The sequence below is a fragment of the Vespa velutina genome, chromosome 16 (genome assembly GCF_912470025.1).
Source record: "Vespa velutina chromosome 16, iVesVel2.1, whole genome shotgun sequence".
In the NCBI taxonomy this organism is placed as follows: Eukaryota; Metazoa; Arthropoda; class Insecta; order Hymenoptera; family Vespidae; genus Vespa; species Vespa velutina.
Genome location: NC_062203.1, coordinates 3,865,591 through 3,888,090, shown reverse-complemented (window position 1 = coordinate 3,888,090; position 22,500 = coordinate 3,865,591). Strand labels below are relative to the sequence as shown.

Below are 22,500 nucleotides of genomic sequence, written 5' to 3'. Positions count from 1 at the left end.
TCCCTCTCTCTCCCTCTCTCTCTCTCTCTCTCTCTCTCTCTCTTTCTCTCTCTTCCTCCCTCTTTTGCTCTCTTTAGAATAAATAGTAATTCTCTAGAATATATAATACGAGGCCATAAGGCTTGTTCTTATTGATATTACTTTTTTGCGAGATCGTATATCATTAATTACAATGAGAATACGATTTAAACTTCTTTTTTTTTTTTCTTTTTGTTTCAGTTTCCTTTGATACGTATTAATATTTAATTTAAGATGCAGAAATATTAATGTATCAGTCACGAGATAGTTTTTTTTTATAGAATTTATTTACGTCTATATCTAATTTAATATATAAAATATATATATATATATATATATATATATGTATATATATGTATGTATATATTATGTTATATTAAAAAGTGATTTTAGTTTGATCGATCTGTTAAAAACGAGATGCATTAGATACTTTATAATACGGATTGCATCAATTTTAGAAGGAGTTTAAATAAAGTCACAAACCTTGTAAATAAGTACGTGATGCTGAATATCGAGGTCATATAACTGAATAAAAATTCCTAAGCAAAGTTTTGTATGTGTGTGCATATATATATATATATATATATATATATATATATATAGTGTATACATACATACAGGAGAGAGTTTCAATATATTTTAATTTACAATTCATGAAACTCGATCACATTGTTATTTTCATTTCACGTATTTATATACTTATTATAGTTGTAGATTTTCATATATTTCAACAATTTTTTCACAAATAAACAAAATATTTCTTTACAAATGTATTTTGATTTATTTAAGAAATTATTTTCTTTTTTTTTTTTTTTTTTTTTTTTTTTAGTTATTATTACGATTAATATATTTTTATAGAGTTTTATTCTTGAGTTTTTTCAAGATGAAACTTTTGTTTTCGTAAGAGCGATTATACTTTTCTTCTTGGATATATAATTTTTATAGTTAGACGTCTCTCTCTTATTTCTTCTTTTCTTACGAACTCAGGTGGATATCAAGCCTTTGACCTCGAAATTTTATTTCTCAACACAATTTTCCTTATTTTGTCTCTTCCTGGGGTTATTAAAACTACTTGTTTACCTACGCAATAGAGTCACAATAGAACTCTCCAAATCGTTGTTTGCGAAGAAGTTTTACATCTTTTATAATATCTGTCATAGTAATAGCGTATCATTTTGTGTGCTATTAAAACGTTTCGTTGATTGCTTTTTTTTAATTTTTTTTTCATCGATTTAGATATTATTTACACCCTTCGCGATTGAACAATTAGACACATTTTCAAAGACGATATTTTCATTTGTTCGTTTTACATATAACGAAGTATCGATCGTAAAGTCTGATTTGTATATAAAGAAAAGAAATATGTATGTAAAATTGTTGATGACGAATACTGATAATGATTTATTATTATTATAAGCATAAAATATAATATTATTGTATAATAAAAATGGGCTTGAGTAATTTATGTGTCTCTTGGAAATAAATTTTAACATGTGAATTTATTTGCATACTTCTTTTTTTAATTATTTATTTTATATTTCTATTCACTATGTTTATAATTAGCAAAAAATTCTTATAAGCTTTTATTTTTATGATATAAAAAAGAAAATTTAATTAGCTTAAAAACTCGAAAAAAGATTAATCAATTTTTTAAAAATAATTTAAGAACTTTTGGCTCATTCTAATAAATAATATTACACAATATATATATATATATATATATATATATATATATATATATATATAATATAAAATTTATTAATATCTATAAATAATAATAATTAATTAATAAATATATTTTATAGCTTAAATAAATACATAATTAATTATTACAAATAATACTTATATATTATATTATAAATAAATTTTTATCTTTAAATATTTCTTTTTTTTTAAATTTCAGAAATACTTTTTATTTTTATATTTCATTATTTTATAAATTCCACTTAATACTTAATTAAATATAAGATTATAAAATAATTAAATATTATTTTAAAATTTAATTATAAATAAATATTAATTATTTATCAGTTGTAATTTATAAGGTAATTACCCAATCGCATCTTTAGTTATTATAAGAATAATTATAAAAAATTTATTTATATAGTATAATATATGACATATCTTAAATTATTTATTTATTATGATAATAATTATTTTTACTTTATATATATAATATGTAATATGTATACTTTTTTCTGGAGATGGTTTACTAAACGATGACGTATTTGAATTCGAAACGAAGAAATACATATAGAAAAATTATCAGAAGAAAAATTAGAAAATTTATAGATTACATTAAATAATAAATTAATTATAATATCAAATTAAAAGACGAATGGCACGGTATGATGTTATCATTTATTAATGAGCTAAGTCAGGTAGTAATTAGTATTCCTATGTGTTTTACCATAAATTTCTAATTAATCTTTTCTTTGCTACTTTTGTTCTTTGACTTAACGATTAAAGTAGGAAGTAGAACTTCATTAATCTTCGTAAGCACAAGAAAGGTTTGTTAAAACATTATGTACCTATATAAATCGTAGTTTTTTTTTTACACTCACATGACTACTTTGTTTAATAATTGATTTCATTTTAAATGGCTTTGATATATTATGTAACAAGATGATATGTATGTATGTATGTATGTATGCAAGTAGTTATAAGGATTCATTGCGTGAAGGAATATTAATGAATTCAAACATATCTGAAAAAAGTTTTGTTCGAAAAGAAGAAAAAAAGAAGACGAAGGGACAAAAACTGAAGAGATATTGTGACACAATGTAATGATTCACATTGGAAATTTTACATTTAATGAAATCTTGGAAAAATGGAAAAATTTACTGTCGTTTTTTCTTTCTTTCTTTCTTTCTTTTTTTTTTTTTTTTTTTTTTTTTTTTTTTTTTTTTTTTTTTTTTTTACAAGCACAGATTCCACGTCATATTAATTACGTATTCCGAAATTGTCTGTTAGGAGATCAACTATGAGAAACGGGGAGAATTGAGAGGAAGGAGGAATGCACGTGACGCAAATTAACAAACATTGATCGTTATTCCATCGGTCAAAGGAAACGGTGAAATAAAGATATGATAGTTTGTAATGAAATATCTAATCGTTGTTTTTTACATTTTTTCCTTTCGCAATAAAAATGTTTATAGATAAATACGTATAATTATTAGTGATCGTTTATTTTATGAAAATATGAAAGACAGTATGTGTGTGTGTGTGTGTGTGTGTGTGTGTGTATGTATGTATAAGTAATATTATAGATAATATAACTTAAGTGTCCTTTACATTGGAAGTATTTGTCTTCATTAAAATCAGAAAATAAACAACTCGTTTATATTATTATATTTTGTTAAAATAATACCGAGATAATGTCTTTCCATTTAGAAAGGTCAACTTGTTGGAATTATATGTTATTGATTTGGATTTAATTTCTCTACAAATATTATATATATATATATATATATTATATTTTTAAATATGTTGATACAAACATATATAAAACACGATAATAATTTTTCATTGAAAATTCATTCCAATTGTACGACCTTATTATATATTTTATAATTAATTATATATTTCATAATCAATTTTATTTTCTTTTCTTTTTATTCTTTTTTATTTTCTTTACTAAACATTCATTTTATATTCAGTAGAATTGATTCATTCGTATAAGTCGAGAAGTAATGGTAAATCGTTATGGTAATTTCGTGTTTTATCTTTTTTTAAATATAACTTTTTTTTTTTTCGAAGAAGAAGAAATGACGAAATTAATTTTTAGCAATGTAACTATTTCATAATAATTCGTTAAAAAATAATATATATTCAGGATCGAAACGAAATTTTAATCGCAACAGATCAGTTAGCGATTTTTTAAAGATAAAATAAAAAAATAATACTACTTAATCATTTCAAAATTAATTTCTTTTTTTTTTTAGTGAATTATCAGTTTTTTCCCTTTTTTTTTTGATTTTTATTACTTTTTGAGTTTCTTTTTTCTGAATCTTCTAGTATATATATATATATATATATATATATATATATATATATATATATATCGGTTATAATGAAAGTGATTTAAAAGTTAAAAAAAAAAGAAAAAGAAAAATATAAAAAATTATTTTTTTTCGTAATTAGTATGACAATGACCTAATTATATGGGCTCTTGTATAGATAGGATCTGAAAAGAATAATAATCACATTTACTCTTTTTGTAATTTTATGGTATAAATTATTCACATTTTGAAAAAGTAAAGTAATATGTTTTTTACTTGTTTCGTTGAGACAAGGTACGTCTTATATATTATTAATAATCGTGAATATGTGCTTAGATAAAATAAATATATTCACGTAATATATTAATATTTATTAACAAAAATTATCTTTTTCTTTTAATAAAAGAAATTTTTATTTTTCTTGAATATTTGAAATTATATTTTAATGACAATATTTTATAAATTTGATCGTCGAGAGATCTTTTCGATTATAAAGAAATTAAAAAATTATCTAGAAATCTATAGAAAAATGTGGCCTTCATTTCTATTATCTCTCTCTCTTTCTCTCTCTCTCTCTCTCTCTCTCTCTCTCTCTCTCTCTCTCTCTCTTTCCTCTTCTAGTTCAATTTCTTTTTTTTTTTTTTTTACTTTGTGTGATGATTTATATAACGGAATCTATTTAAAATTTTGGAAATAAAAGACGGCAATAAAATGTGACTACTGGGATGACGTCAGTTATCAAAAAGAAAACCAAGTGGAGAATGTAAAACCTGTATAAACCACTTTTTCGTGCTCCATAACCTGTTTTACGAGTTGACGAAAAAATAAAAAAAATTAACGAAAAGATGTAAGTAGAAAGATTCACTGAATATTCTTGATCAAAGATCGTTGATCATATTTTCATCCAATTGATAGAAATTTATTATGATCGTAAGAAGTCAACAATTGATAGATACTTGCATTAATGACAATAATGGTGAAAGAAGAAATTGAATTTTTTGTTACTTTTAGTTTTATAATATTCAATTATACGTCATTCAATAATATTTATATATTCGGTTATCAAATGTAATTGCCAATTAATATCGCTTGCAAAATTATTACTACTTTATGAATATAAAAAATATTTATATTTTTGAATATCTCCTTAAAGCGTTCCATCATGATTTATTTTTCGTTAAATGCATTTTTTTTTCTTCTATTTTTTTTTTTTTTTTTTTTTTTTTTTTTTTTTTTTATAACTGCGAATTAAAATATATTAGGTGGACCGGAAAGTAATGTCGTTTCTGCGCATGTTGATATTTGATTGTTAAAAATTGTTAAAAATTTATTCGTTTGAATTTAATTTAAGAAAGCGACATCACTTTCCGGTCCACCTAATATAAATCAATGAATTTTCATTTAACCAAAATTTAATATTTGATCAATCTAATCTAAATCTAAATGAAATAAACATAGCAGGATAGATTTTTCTTTTTTTAATCGCGTCCGAACAGTTGGAATAAATATTATTCTGTTATATATACGAATGTTAAATAATTAATATTATTTTTCTACGTATAAAAGAAAAATCTTCCATAGTGGAAATTTTTATAGACACACACACACACACACACATGATGTTTGATCTGAAACTGTAAAAATCGATGATATGTTTTTACGTTTGCGTTTCACGTTACGTTATAATCGATCAATTTTCTTTCCTTATAGTTTTTATCTTTTCTTATATATATATATATATATATATTTTTTTTTTAAATTCTCCGTATTCAAGTTCAATTCTCGAATGAGATCGTTCTGATAATAATTGACACTATCGAATTTTATCATTTTGCGAAATACTATGTTAGGGGGGAAGGAGGAGGAGGGGAAAGAAAAATTATTAAATTTTGCAATTATGTAAGTTATTTACGAGATTCTTTTTTAAAGTAAGTATCTATCGAACAATTATTGATCGATAAAAAATATACCCTAATTTCTTAATGATCGTATCGAGATCATTTATTAAATGTATACGTACATTAACGATACGATTGGAATTGTCGGTGTGATGTAATATATGGATTAATAATTTATCTATAAGCTATAATTAATTTATATTTTTCTCAAGTTAAACGTAAACATGAGTTTGCAATAAAATAATAACGTTTTAATTTATATTGCATGATGTGATATTGGACCTTCTCTTCTCGTTCTTTTTCTTTCATTCTTCTTTTTTTTCTTTTTATTACTTTTTTTTTTTTACGATTCTCTTCCGCATATTTATTCGATTTTATCAGTTTATGTACATCATTATTTTTCAGATGAACATATGCATAGGATGAAGGAAACATGATTTTAGATTTCTGTTTTTTTTTTTTTTTTTTTTTTTTTTTTTTTTTTTTTTTTTTTTTTTGATATCTTCAAAGATTCGGTATTGTTCATACACACTTTGACGTTCATGACAAAAACAGTTCGCGTACTTTTTCCTCAGAAAAAAAAAATTATCTATTAATATCACTCGCGATTACATAGTTCTTTTTAATTGTTTTATCACGCGTGTGATAAAATCGTTATATAAAGTGCACTTGAATTCGTAAACTATTACGATTCAAATACAACACTTGGTTATTAATGAGTAGTAGAAAGTATTCATCGTATATTTCTATAAATTTTTATGAGAGAAACAGGAATTAAAAGGAAAGAAAAAAAAAAAAAAGTAGAATAAAGAAGTTAGTAAACGACGTATTAAATTAGGTACGAAAAAAGTTTTATCTACTTTGGTTTTATGCATATTTGCATATTAGAAATATATTATGTTAATTTGGAATGGCAAATAGCTATGTATTATATCAATATAATAATTAAAATATATAATATAATATAGCATCATATTTATTTCGAGAAGTTCCGAACTAATTAGTAAAAATTCTTGATATTAGTTTAGATGTGTCGATTATCGTTATCGATATGTAGAAAAATTTGCATTATATATTTATGTAAATCTATGAAAATTGAGAAAAGGAATTAAATTGGATGATATATGAAAAGAATTATTTTAGAATTGTCATGATATCTATTTTCAAACGAATTAATTTAGACGAAAAATAAATTTTATATATGAGACGGTGATTCTTGAAAGTAAGACAAATCCATTTCGTGAACAAATACTTAAAGCTTATTTTTATTACTAATTAATATATGTTTTTATTTATGTTTTCTAGCAATAAAATAAAATGGAGTTGCCCCACTTTCAAAATCAACGGTTCATATATATATATAATTCATCAGCACGACATTTTTTACAATGTGGAATGGAATTTGTAATTTCTTTCTCTTCTCTGTTTATTATTTGTATTATTTATTGATTTTTTTTTTTTAATATTTCCATTTTTCGATTTTTTCCTTTTCTTTTCTTTATTTTTCTTATTTTTTATTTTTTATTTTTTATTTTATTTTATTATTATTTTTTTTTTTTTCTGAGAAAGATCATAATCATTCCCATGTAATTAATTATCATAACGAATAAATTAATGAAATTCAATATTTACATTTAATAACCAATGATAATATCACCGGTGAAAAATTCGACGATGAATGCGAGTAGATCATTCTGTTTAGAAAATACCACATTTCATCGTTGAAACTTTTTTGATTTAGCTTCTCCATTTGATTACGATTGAGAAATTTTGCTGAATCCGGAAAGATAATTTTAATTTTATAAAAATAATATTCGTTATTCTTTCTTTTCTTATTTACTTATACCTTTTCTTTCTTTTATTTATTTATTTATTTTTTTACAATTTTATCATATCTACGATGATTATTGCGAATGAGATTAATGTGAACGCATTGTATATGAGACAATGATTAAAGATCATCACGTATTTGTATGATATTTATTCAATGAATATTATTATTATTATTATTATTTTCTTTTTTTTTTTCTTCTTTGGAACAATGAACTTCATAAAAATATTTGTGATGTAAATAATACAAAAAATGAAATTTGGTTTAAAAAAAAAAAAAGAAAAAAAAAAAAATAGAGAGCAATTTTTTTTTTCTATTCTTATTATGACAAACGGATTACAAGATTTTTATATAATATCATTTTTAATGATATTTTTATAAACAAGATGTTTATATAAATATGTTTTAATTATAGAATGATAATACAACGATTTTCTTGTTCAAGATTATGAACCATTCAGAGTATTCATTTTTTTTTCTTACCTTTTTTCCGTTAATACGTAAACATAATTGCAGATCTTGAGATATCAATATACGAAAGAGTAAATAAATAGTATTTTTTATGTGATGAAAGGAAAAAAAGAGAAAAATTCTAGAACAACTTCGCATATCAAATGCTATGAACGTATGTTAATTTTTAATGATCATATAAAGTATTATATATATATATATATATATAATATATATATAAATATATATATATATTAGATTGGAAACTATGAAACGGTCGTTTTTTGTTTAGTCTGTGTTCGGCTGCGACTGAGAGAGATACATTGTAACGTGTGCTCGATATTTTAATTTATAAAACTTAAAGGTATACTTCTTACTCATTTTGTAAAATATTTTCGTGCTTGTATACCATTTTTATTTTATTTTTATCCTAAACCAGATGGAAACAAAACGCGATTTACATCTACTCTTCTTGTACGAGTTTAAATTAAATCATACCGTAGTTCAAGCTTCAAGAAATATTAATCAGGCATTTGGAGATGGATCCACCAATGAAAAAAATGCTCGATATTGGTTCCAAAAATTTCGTTCTGGCAATTTGAGTATCGTCAATGAGCTTCGAGGAAAACCACCGGCCCATATTGATAACGAGAAATTAAGGACGACTATGGAATCCGATCTACACACAACTAGTCGAACACTTGGGTCTAAACTAGGAACTAATCATATAGCTATGTTAAAACATTTGCGTGCAATAAATGAAGTGAAAAAATTGGACTCATATGTGTCGCATGAATTGACGCAACTGCAGATGATCGACCGCAAAAGCAAGTGAGCATCTTTGTTGCTTCGCAATACACGATTGCCAATTTTACACCAAATCATCATTTGTGATGAAAAGTGGATTTTGTATGATAATCGAAAACGATCAAGCCAATGGGTAGATAAGAATACACCCCCAGGACACATCCCTAAATCGAAATTTCATCAAAAAAAAAATTATGGTCACCATATGGTGGAATGCCCAAGGAGTGATCCATTATTCCTTTCTACAACTAGGCGAAACTATAACAGCGATGTCTTATTGTCGTGAAATTGATGTCATGCATGAGAAACTTATGAAAAAACAATCAGCATTGTTCAATCGGCACGGCGTAATATTAATGCATGATAACGCACGACCACATAAAGCTTCAATTATTGTTGACAAATTAATTTCTCTACGATATGAAATTTTACCACATCCTCCATATTCACCCGATATTTCACCGACCGATTATTACCTTTTTCGTAATTATGAATTATTTTTAAGAGAAAAAAAAATACAATAATCAAAATGATATTATAAAAGACTTTGAATTATTTATTAACTCTAAAAATAAAGATTTTTTTCAAAAAGGCATATATGATTTGCCCAATCGTTGGCAAAAAGTCGTAGATGCCAATGGAAATTATTTCAATTGAATATAATAAATAATGTGAAAAATTGCGCTTTTCGTTTTTTATTTACATTTAACGCCCGTTTCATAGTTTCCAACCTAATATATATATATATGTATTATATTATATTATATTATATAATGATTATATAAAATTTCATTGTTACACTAACGAGAGGGAGGAAGAGGGAGGGGGGGGGGAGAAAGATAGAGAGGAAGAATAAGTTTGAAATATAATAAAATATAATATAAATTATGTTAAGATATATAAGTACTTACGAAATAGTATACTTTTGAAGGGAAACATGATGAATATATTCTTATGTATTCTCGATTAATAAAATTACAAGATTGAGATGAATAACTTTTCTTAAATCATTTGAATGTTAGGATTAAATGATTGCAGTTTTGATGACATGCAGCCAGATTTTAGAATTAAATTTATTAGAAGTGAATTTTTTTCAATGTTGTGATACGATAAATATAATGTTATTAATATGATGAATTTGATACGAAACTGAAGAGTGATAAGAGAAATTAATGATCTTTACTTTGTCTATTTTATATAGATTAAATATTTTGCCTATTTATTGTAGATTATATTATATTAACTACTTTAAAATAATTAATATTTTATCAAAAAGCTTATTTTCCATAAAACATTAATCATTTTAATATTTTGTTATCAATAATTTATTTTGATTTCTCTAACCATATACATACATATATATATATATATATATATATATATATATATATATATATATATATATAATTGCTATTTTCAATATTTCATAATTAGATATTTGAATATTTATCAACATTTATATTGTCTAACGTTTAATCGTCTTGATTCTTGATTGACTTTATTTTACATATATTTGCTTATAATCAATTTATTAATTGCTACTTGCATTGTCCATCCTGCATGTGTGCTTTCTAAATTAATATAATAATTACATAATAAATATGAATGGAGAAACAATTAGTCAATGAAAATAATAATAGGAATGTGAATTTATAATTATCTTACGAGTTCTTTTTAATTTCGATCTTGAAGTTTCTTTCTTTCTTCTTTTTTTTTTTTTTTATTGATTTTTCTTTTTTTCTCTTTTTTTTCTTGTCGTTAGACGAAATCTAATTTATCCCTCGGACGAACTTTGGACACGTTGACGATTTTCTTCAATTTTCTTTTTATCTTCTACAGTTAATGCTAATCCTAAAAAAGTGCAAATGTTATTAATAAAGAAAATAACAAAACGTACACATACATATATATAATACATGGATTGTGATAAGAAAATAGGGATAAGTAAATAACTGATTTAATTATTTTGTTGTATAAAAACTGGTTATCCTAGAAGATTATAAAAAATTGTGCATCCGATATAATAAGATCACGAATGAATCATTTAACCGGTTTTGTGTATTTGTATTAATAAAGATTGACTTATTTAAATAGTCTTCATTCGCATTTCAATTCAATGTTGGCGTTTTTAAACATTACTAATATTTGTAGAATCTACATATACAATGGATATAGTTAGATTCAAAATTTTTCTCTTTATTATCGAACGGAAAAATTTGTTCGGCAAAATATTATCAAAAGAATCTGTTGATAATATAAATAAGATTAAAAAAAAAAAAAAAATCGTCCATTAATAGAAATATTTTTCTTTCAAATATTATCCTCGAGAATTAAAATAAAATAAAATTCTTTAAGAGAGACCTAATATTATTTCAAGAATATAATTACGTCTCGACGTAAAATAAAATTATATTGAAACGAATGAAACCCAAAGGCCCGTTGCCTTTTTACGTAGAGATTGATTTGACGTAATCGAGTTTAATATGTAATAAATTGCAATTCTATTAGAAAAATTTTAGTATGAGTTTTGACGAAATAAAGGAGATCTAATTAAATAAATTTATTTTGAATGAATTTATGAGAAAGAAAAGAGGAAAGAGAAAAAAAAGAAAAAAAAATTATAAGATGAGTCAAAAATTTCTTGATAATCTCTATAATCGATTACTATTTTTCGAGACATTTTAAGATTTGAAATTAGGCTTGCAAATTTTACGAGATAATTTTAGAATTTAATCTAAAAATTGTACTAAAAAATGTTTTGAAAAAAGTAATTAAAATCACTTAAGAACTTTTTATTCTATACTGTATTTAAATGAAATATTTATATCGAGTGAATTTATAAGAGGGGGCGGGGGAGGGGGAAAAAAGAGAAAAAGAAAAACAAATTTATGATGCTATTAGATAAAAAAAATACTCTTGTTTCTTTTAACCTTTGAGACAAATTTCACTATCGTACGAACATATACTCTCGCATTCGCTATCTTCAGATTCAGATTCGATTTTTTTCTGATATTTTTTGCACCAGAATTTATCTTTCTTCCTGATTTTTTTTCGATTCTTTTCTGTACTCTGTTCATCGTTTTTCTTTTTCTTTTTTGTAATTTTCCCGTTCGCCGTTTCCTCTTTCGTTTCATTGCTCTCTTCATTAGCTGTTGGAGCAGAATTTTCTTGTAATTTTGTTTCTTCTTTACGGTCGATCGCCTTTTCCTCTTCAGAAATTTTTTTCTTTCGCTTTTTTTTTCTTCTTTTAAGATACTTTTGCTCGGTTTTCTTTTCTGCAATATAAATTATTTAACAGTTAGTAACATTGATATAAAGAGATATATTGTAATATTTGATTATTAAGGAAATTTTATTAATTATTAGAGGGATGATCGAAAAGTCTTTAGATCAAAACAAAAGTTTCTAAAATAATCAATGACTTTTTTTTCCGAGATCTTACGAAGTAATTGTAATAAATGTTAAACTTAATCCCTGCAAAATCTAGGAAATCTTATTGGAAATTATTATTTTTTTTTTTTTTTTTTTTTTTTTTTTTTCATAAAAATCAATAGGATCAGAGATATGTTTCGTTTGAAATGAGACACTCGGTATATATTATTAAGTATATACATATATATATATATATATATATATGTGTATGTATATATATATGTGTGTATAGAAATTAATGATCAATGACAGTGCTAATGATTGATTGCTTTTGCTTTCAACATTTAATCATTATTATAATGATATTTTGATTTGGTGGATTAATCGATAATATTTATTCTTAAAAGATAATATCATTGAATTTATTTCTATGTATTAATCAAAAAATTTATATAACTAATTAAAATATAAATAATTAATACGAATCTTACTTTCTCGTTGCGCAATTTCTTTCAAATCGATTTCTGGTAATGATTCGATAAAGCAATGTATGTGTCGAGGATCTAAAAATTGATGTCTAACTTCTAATGAGGGTTTAATTCTTTTAAATAATAAATCGATTGAAGAAATTGGCTTTGGTTTAAATATCCCTTTTTCTTCTCGTCTTTTTTCTTTCCCATTTTTTTCACATTTACGATAACGAATTTTGATAATAGTCTTTGCTTTCTTTTCTTCCTCGATACAATCTGTTGTCACTTTTTTAGATTTTCTTTTTATTTTCTTTTTCGTATCCTTTAAATGTTTTTGTTCTTTTTTCCATTCTTTATATTTTTCACAAGTTCTGTCGCTTAACATGATTTTTTTTGTGTTTGTTAATTGTTAATAATGTTTTCTGAAAAATAGCAAAATTCATTATAACTTATTATATATATATATATATTGATTGATTTGACAATTAATTGTTACTATAGTATATTAAACTTGGTTGAAATATAACGTAATAAATTTTTTTATTAATTACCTTCGTAATTATTGTTTATCCAATTTTTATACATTTTGTTTTTTTTTGTTTTTTTTTTCTAATCCTGCTATCACTTCGAATTGGCTAATAAATGTTTTTTTTTTTTCTTTTGATTATTGAATAATTAAGTCCATTAAATTTATTTTTGAATAATTTAAACGTTACATTACGTTAAAATTTTGTAAAATTTCATTCTAGAATTTTGATTGCTAAAGTTAGAATTAAAAGATTTTTAATTCAATAAATTTTACATGTCGAAATGATGAATGATGCATGCAAATAAATGAAGAGATCAATGTATCGATTAAAATATATCGTTACCTTGAAAACGTCAAAATTCACTATGATATTATCACAATCTTCGTAATGTCGAATGTCTAAATTTCAAGTATTCACAAATGTAATAATGTAATAAAATCGAATTATACAATACATTTTTATTAAGGATCGTTCGAAAAATTTATAAAATTTCGAGCGGAAACTTAATTTAATCAAAGTAAGTAATTAAGTAAGTAAGTAAAAAATCTAATAAAAACCTCTAATGAGTTCGATCTAATCGTATAAAGGTGTAACGGAGGTTAGAAAAAAAAAAAAATTAAATACAACAAAATAGAAAGAGAAAGAGAGAAAAAATGGATGAGGGTGGATCCAAGGAAGAAAAGTCAGGAGCGGAATTAGAGAAAATCAAGAAACTAAAATTACGAGAAAAATGGAAACAATTTTGCGAATGTGAGGAAGTAGTCTCGATTGATACGATAAATGCAATTGGCAGGATAACGGATGATGTTATTGCTGCTGAGGACAATGCACCGAGTACCGATGAATTAGACGAGGATCTCGAAAATGAATATGAAAAGTTAAACGATCTTCTCGATTTATCTTACGATAGTTATTCGCTTACCGCGATAAAAGCAGAATTACCAGCTTGTATTAAATACGGCATACGTTCTGGCTTAACTCATTCGAACATGTTGAAATTTTCGCCATTTTCTCGTGGTCATCAGGTATTAGAATAATTAGATGTGAATTATGATTAAACAAAAAAATTATCATATATTTCGTTAACATTCGAAATTATATATTCGTCTGATGAATTTTCTTTAATAATAGGGTGGCGCTATAGCAATAGCTGCTTTCGCAACGACAGCGATATACAAATCAAGATGTTGGAACGAGTCTGTAATAGATCAGATAATCGAGGACGGTGATACGTTTTATTGTGAATCATACAAGGATGTTAAAACGACTGATCGTAGGCATTTATCGATATTGGATTTAAAAAGGATCGTATGCGTTCAAAAGAAATTTAACGTTCATATAACAATCAAGGATCCATCTTACGCGGGAAAATTTCGTTCTCACGATCCAACCGAATTGCATTTGATCAAAGCGTTAGAACTTTTCTTTAAAAGGTACAATTCGGGTATATTGACCTCGCCTGTATTAAATTTGGCAATTTGGAAAGATTCAAGATATTTCAGTATATTCGATGGTCAAGCTAGAAAGGAAAATTGCGAACCAGCTAAAAATGGCGAAGATGGTTCGGCTAAATTATTTTTGGTCAAGGACTTGATAGGAGTTTATTTTATAATACTTGAAAAAAGTAACGTTAAAAATGAACCATTCGTAATTTATCCAATATCTATCAGCGGTATTCTACCATCCTCTTTAATCGATGTTTTGGACGAACCAGAAAAATCTCTTGGGAAACCTCAAAGACGACCAAGTGGTTATAAAATTCAAGAGAAATTTCGTGCTGTCATTCAAGGATCATATCATTTGACGCATCCTGTAATACCAGAGATACTTCGTGGCCGTGGACATCTTATAATTGCACTCGCTGCTATAGTTTATTCATGTTTGGTCAATACGAACAAATGGACTACCGCTCTGATCGACTTGATATTCAATCAGTCGAACATTTATCTAATAGATCTTGCCAGAGCATTGGACAAAAATTTAGCCGACAAAGAATTCGAATTACGTTTGGACGATATAATGGGTGATTTGATATTAGGCGTTTATTCGGCCAAAATCAAATTACAACAAAACATAATCCCTGGTTCTGGGAAAAAGAAGGGTAAACTTGCTATAGACAGTGGAATACGTGAATTCTTTGCTACCCAAAGAGCAGGCATATTGGATATTAAAAAATTTTATTACGCTATTTGGAAGCAAAACGATACGTATTATTTCATGGATCCATTTGCTTGCGACGAGGAAGGATTTAGAATAGATTATAGCGTTGAACGAAAGAAAATTAATGGTGCAAGAGATGCCGCATGCGTTACCATGAATAGTTCGATCAATCAAATGGTCGAAACTATTTTAGAAAATACTCTTAGCAAAGACAAAGATCCATTTTTCATTCATGGTATTAAAGTACTTTACGTGAAGACTGGTACGGTACACGAGGGTCCATTTGAAAAAATAATATACAGAGAAAGGGATACGAATCGTAGGCCCTTGGCGCCATTGATTGAATCGTCCAAGGAAATCGTTGAAAAAAAATTAGACATGACACCTACAATAAGATACGAATTAGACAAATATTATGACGCCGAGACACAATTTCCAGAACTAATGAAAAATGCTAGTCAGTATATGCTTAGAGAAAATGAACCAAGAACTTTTGTAACAGCTAGTAAACCAGTAATAAAAGAGACAACTACCGATTTAGACGTGGACGAGGTAGAGGAAGAGGAAGAAAAAGAAGAAGACGAAGAAGAAGGAAGAGATATCGATGTTGAAAAAGATAAAGTAGAATCGATTATAGACTCTGAAATAAAACAAATTACAGGTTACAACGTGGTAAATCCGCATCGTTTAATAGTTCAAGGTACGAAGAACTGTTTGCATCCTGATTATAAAATTCGTCATAGAGGTAGACAAGGTTTAATAATTGCTTTGGTAGCATTGACATATAGAAAATTGAAGGATCCATCAGAATGGAGAAATATAGATCTCGATCAGATCGTAGATATAGGTAATAAGAGTTACGAAGATGTTATCAATTGGATAAAGGATGGTAAACCCAAATTGAAAGGTGAAAAAGAAGAGGGAAGAAAAGAGAGGAGATTGGATGAGGAAGAAGAGGAAGCCGAGGAGGAGGAGGAGGAGGTAGAGGAGGAGGAGGAGGAGGAGGTGGAGGAGGAGGAGGAGAAAGCTGCTAAAATTTTAAAAATGTTACCGGCACCAAGCCATTTGGATTTATCTATGCTACCAATTAGATTAAAATTCGCCGAGAACGATGTCGTTTTTAAAACAAAAATGAATCTAATCGCCGGTTATGCGAATCCTCTTGTAAATTTGGCCGAGGCATTAGAATGTTATTTCAATGATTACATGGAATTAATATTGGAAAATAAAAGACTTATGTACGGTATATGGAAGGAAAATAATAAATATTTTTTATTTAATCCTTATGGCAGCGACGAGGAAGGTTGGAGATTACTTAATTATCCTGCGTCATTTGCGGTCGTTGATACGATTAAGGAACTCACCGATATTATTTACGGTATATTGGAGTATAATGAGAATGATTTTATTATTCATTTTGTTTCATTGGATTCGATTCAACCTGGTAAATATACGGCGATGGAACAGCACGTTGAGATTCCTGATGATAGTATGATGAGGAAGTTTAAAACTAATTTCTTACCGGTCACCGATAATGATCTCGTGGAATTAGAAAAAGATAAATTGTTAAAGGATATGCAAATGGAGAAGGCTACCGTTATGACAGAAGAAGTGGTAAAAGGAGAGGATGAGGGAAAAGAAGAAATGGAAGAAGAGGACGAAGAAGAAGAAGAAGAGGAAGAAGTTGAAGAGGAGGAGGACGAGGAAGCTTTAATCGAGGCACATTTAAAAGCATTGGAAGAAGCCGAAAAGAAACCTATTATTTGTCCACTTTTGGTAATAGAGGAAAAGGATCAACCCGATGCGCCTTATCGTTTGAATTTAATATTATTAACTGGTAATGTTAAAATACAAACCGAGGATGAATTTACACAAAAGATCATACATCCCGAAAGGATATTAGAAAAATTCAAATATATTCATCCACCGCCATACGTGATGCCACCGAAGGGAACGCTTTGTACTCTTTTAGATGCAAAACATGCTAAGAGATCTATTCACTCATTGGTCTCTAGATTCTCGATAGATTCTAAATTAGAAGTTAAAAAGAAAGTTGATATCTTGGTGGCCAATTTACAAACTAAAGTACACGTATTACCTCTCCCGGATGATTCTTATAAGCCAACGAAAATAATCAAATTTAACGATAAGAAATATTTTTATTCGCGTGATTTATCGATTTGTTTAATGCCACTTAGAGCGATCAATGATATATACATTCATGATATCGATCTGGAAAAAGAAACCACTTTAATATCGAAAGATCAAGGTGATGGTTATGTCCTTGAAAAAATTCCTGATATACCGGTAGGAATACGTATTATGCCGGAATTATTGCCACTTGGTCCTATCATTAAAACACCGATTTATGTTGAAAGAACAATAACTTGTAACAAAAGGAAGAAACGTAAGTGTTTATTGACGAAAAATGAAAAAGGAGAACCTATTATGGAGAAAATTATATGTGATACTGAAAATGTCCTCTTCGAAATGCTCTTCCATAATTATAAACCATTAGAACAGGTCAGTTATTACGATTACATTGGAATTAATTATTAGATTTTTGTATACACTTGAGTAACTTCTTATTTTTTCTTTCTTTTTCTTTATCTTAGGAAAATTTTTATACAACACTCAAATAATTTCTCTAGAAAGATTTTTTCTTTTTTTTTTTTTTTTTTTTTTACATAAAATCCTTTTTCTTTTTTTCTTTACCATGTATTTAGAAAGATAAATCGAAAATGCGGATAGATACTGATGACAAGATAGAAATAAAGAAAAGTGAGAAAACGAAAAGTCCTAAATCAAAGTCATCTTTTGAAAAGAAACGGGAAGGATTTAAGGTAAAAAAAAAAAAAAAAAAAAAAAAAAAAAAAAAAAAAAAACATTTATTATTTTCTCTTTAATACGTTAATGCATGCGTGCACGGGTAATAATATATTTTTTATTTTAAAATCATATTTTAAAGGTGATCGACGATAATATTGCCATACTTCGTTCGAACATGTGCCTTAAAGATAGTGCAGCTATCGAACCGTGTCACTTCAAATCCTGTTACTATGCCGCTATATTATGTTTGTTGGGAAAAATTCGCTTGGACGTATATAAATTTTCTGATAACAATTTGGACGAATTTATCTATGCAGCCGATAAGATCTATCAACGGGTAGGAAAATTACGTTACAAACTTCTCAGATGGTTTAATAATTTTGAGATCCTCGATACAAATTATACCGTAATCATGAAACAATCAGTATACGCCGATCCAGAAAATTGCGAATCGGATAAATTTGAAAACGCAATGGAATATTTTATAAACAATAATGAAACTGGTATATTGGTAACATCGAATATCTCTTATGGATTTTGGAAAGCTAATGATCGATATTATTTCTTCGATCCATATGGATGCGACGAGGAAGGTAAATCCAATGAGGAAGGATATGCCTGTTTGATGGAATTTTGTGACTTATCGTCGATGTTAAATAGAATGAAAGAAAATTTAGGAGAATCTGTCGATAAACCTTATAGATTGTATACCATGTTGATCGCTCATATGGAAACGAAATGTCGGAAAAAAAAGAAGAGAAAAAAGAAAACGAGATATTGCATGGAGAAAGTAGAGGAAGAGGTTGAGGAGTCGGTTGACCTTGAGTATGGAAAAAAAAGTGATTCGGAAACGTCACTGATCGAATTGATAGAATGGGTCACAACGGGACATAAATTGAACATTGCTCATGACATGACCATACCAGGATTTTCTCCTATTCGATATTACGAGGCCTCGATGTTAGATGTAATAGTGTTGGAAAATGAAATAACCAGACCTGTGTTAGCACCGTTTAAAAAAAATATTCATTATGGTAAAGAGAATATTGATCCGCGCGAATTGATAAAGTCGATGATAAGGAAAAAAATATACGATAGAAAATTTAAGGTACACGTTTCTGTGATCACACCTATAGATCTTTGCATAATGGCTTGGTCATTGATTCATGATCCTATACTTTGGTCTGTACGAACTATCAAAGGACTATTCGATGCTAGTTGCGATTATACGTTTGATAGTATATTAGCTACAGAAGATTCAACTGTCCTTGACATGTCTGATGGTCTTTTACACGAATTTGAGATTGCCAATTATATATTTCGGGCAGTTTTTTTACCTTTACATTATGGTATACTTTATGCTGTCGAGGGATGGAACTTGGCAATGTCCTTGAAATATGTATTTGAGAGTTTAAATTATACCGGTGCTATTATCGTTTGCGAGGATAGTCACATAGGCGTAACTAAAGCTAAAGAGAATTATTTTGCATGGTGGATCGTGAATAGAACTAAAATTTTACGAATAATCACTTCAACCTGTATCGATGAATTTTTAAAGATTATCATAAAGGAGATCAATCAACCTGAGGAGATACAATTTGTTATGAGAGTCATTACAATTTCTTATGCACAAAAGTTAGATCCCGATTGTTCCGATGTTAAAGGATTACACGAGTTCGTTGTACCTACGACGTCTTTAGCTGTGATACACAAAATGGAAGCAGAACCGTACGATTTAGAAGCTATATTCAGACCTACAGTTCCCGAGGCCAAACCAATTTTCATTAATGGAACCGTCGCACTTAGCGATCGTGAAACGATTAAAGAGCCAAGAGTGAAGCGTTGCTATTTCGTAGCTATTTTAGCAGTCATGATTAAACGGGACGTCATTCAAAGTCCCCTTCCAGGAATGATCGACAAAATGATCGAGGTAGCTGAAAATCTTTACAGGGAATTTCACGAACCTAAATTTCATACCGAACACATATTGAGAAACGTAACGTTGATGAATAGAATATTCGATTTTCGAGATAGTGCATCCTGTTTAATAAAACTTACCGTAGATTCGCATAATGATCGAAATGATTTTTATCTTCAAGTAAGCGTCAACGCAAGCGATTAGATTTTAACGATAATTAAAATATATCTGTTGTATTAAATATAATTACGTATTATTTCGTAGGTTAGGAAATATTTGAAGAAACATTTTATGAAGTATAGCAGCGGTATTATACAATTTGGTAATTGTTGCTATGGATTTTGGTATTCGAGAACAACGAATTCCTATTACTATTTGGATCCTTATCAATGTAACGATAAAGGGAGAAAAGTGTCGATCAATGGGAAGGCCTGTTTATGTATATTTTCTAATATCTGTCAGATGGTAAGAAACATGTGTCTCAATCAAATAAAAGAGACAACGGGATTTTTTATACATCGACTTCACGTTGAATCGGTTAACGTGTCACCTTTTATCGAATTCCAAGAGGATCCAATGTGGATTTATTTGGATTATCATTGGACTTTCGATCATGCTCCGAAAATAATTAAAACTTATAAAAGAACTTTATCGAAAAAAAGACGGAAGAGGAGATGTTATGATAAGAAAGAGGAAGAAATGGGAAAAACAATGAAATCATATTGGAACAATTATGTTATCGAAGTTAATGATTTGATCTATTCGATTTGGGGTACGATCGGTTGTTATGATACTAGATTTGGTAATCGTGCTGGTAAAAATCAAGCGGCTATTAGTGTCGCTGTATTGGCCATGCAATATTTGAGTCATCCATCGAGATGGAATTCAGCTGTTTTAGATTCAGCAGTTATATGCGGTGACTCTTATTACACGGAAAGTTTGAAAAGTTCAATAAGAAAGTGTTCGAAACATTCGAACAGATATAATTTACAACCGTGTTTCAAAATATTCCCACACGTTTGGACGATCAATTATCAAAAATCTATATGTGGTATACTTTATGGTGGTCGTAATAGATTAACCCTAGCTGACGCTTTAAAAATGGCATTCAACGATGCACCAAACATTTTAATCGAATGTAAAAAAATCATATTAGGCGCTTTGTTATCCAAAGATGGATATTACGTCGGTGATCCTTGTTGGATCGGTCCGCCACTCTTTAATAAAGATCATGGTGGTATTTATGTTTTACGTTGTAAAAATTTTCATTCTTTCGTCTATGCTGTTACGAAAATGTTAAATACTAATCAGAGATTAGAATTTCGTATTACACCTGTGATATTTATCTTTGAACAAGAGGGCTTTAAATTGACCGATAACAAAGGACATTCGTTAAGGAAAAAGATACTTTTTGAACCTTTACATACTACTCCTGGAAAAGTCGAAGGATATGACGTATCTATTCCTGGAGGACAAACTGTGACAGAAGCAGATTCTTATTTATGCTATAATAGAAATCTAAGTTTGGGTATAACGAAAGGTCACGAATTAGAAAATATTCAATTACCATCTCTTACTCCTGAATTGAAAAAGGAGAATTTAAATAGCATGCTCGTTAGTACTACATGGCATCTTAATTTAGGTCAATCCGAACGTATAACGAAACCCTATCCAATATTCGATCCTATAATCTTAGAACATGTTCCTGAAGAATGTGAACAGAGGATGATTGATACCTTCGAAGCATATTATTATCCGAAAAAGTCGATCAATGATATATTCAATTATTGCGACGATTATCCCATCGAAATAGATTTTATGAGCCATTTAAATGTATCTACTACTAGTACTGAAACTTTGATGTTTGATAGACCATTAGAATGTTCTAAACCTCGTAGATTTATCGCTGATAAAAATTCTCTTGAATTTAATAAATTGACAGCTGACATGACCGATGAAATTTATAAAACTTATCAACATCGTTTACCACGACGTAAAGAGGTACTCATTGTTGACGATGAAAAGGATCAAGATTTAGAAATTAGTCCAATTTATACCGAAGAAACGATTGATCGAAAAGATGAGGATATTGAGCTTGCGGAGGAAATTGAACCTGCGGAGGAAATTGAGCCTACGGAGGGAACTGAGCCTACGGAGGAGCCTATACTGGAAACTGACGTCGATGAAACTGAGGCTACTGTTACGGACGATGAATG

At 27.7% G+C, this 22,500-nt stretch overlaps 3 protein-coding genes across 5 annotated transcripts in view; 2 read left to right on the top strand and 1 right to left on the bottom strand.

The window, feature by feature from the left end:
* The window catches only part of LOC124954672 (histone-lysine N-methyltransferase SETMAR-like), a 22,347-nt gene extending 12,689 nt beyond the window's left edge, over positions 1-9,658 (top strand). For 2 of the 3 annotated variants that reach the window (XM_047507934.1, XM_047507933.1), the window contains one exon: positions 8,638-9,658. In XM_047507934.1, the coding sequence (XP_047363890.1) occupies positions 8,638-9,033 (396 nt within the window). In that variant the 3' untranslated portion in view covers positions 9,034-9,658. Of the gene's footprint in view, positions 1-2,991; positions 3,229-8,637 lie in introns of those variants that run through there. The other variant, XR_007102610.1, reaches the window with a different exon arrangement.
* Positions 9,659-10,697: 1,039 nt separating this feature from the next.
* Positions 10,698-18,341, bottom strand: LOC124954671 (protein PXR1-like). Its single transcript, XM_047507932.1, has 3 exons — positions 12,869-18,341; positions 11,936-12,280; positions 10,698-10,856 (listed from the first exon to the last, which is right to left on the bottom strand). Exons 1-3 carry the CDS (start codon positions 13,230-13,232, stop codon positions 10,780-10,782), a joined length of 786 nt encoding a protein of 261 aa, XP_047363888.1. The 5' UTR covers positions 13,233-18,341; the 3' UTR covers positions 10,698-10,779.
* LOC124954875 lies at positions 14,031-16,633 on the top strand. Its single transcript, XM_047508468.1, has 4 exons — positions 14,031-14,402; positions 14,509-16,042; positions 16,199-16,444; positions 16,629-16,633. The coding sequence occupies exons 1-4, from the start codon at positions 14,031-14,033 to the stop codon at positions 16,631-16,633; spliced, it is 2,157 nt and encodes a 718-aa protein (XP_047364424.1).
* Positions 18,342-22,500: the final 4,159 nt, after the last annotated feature.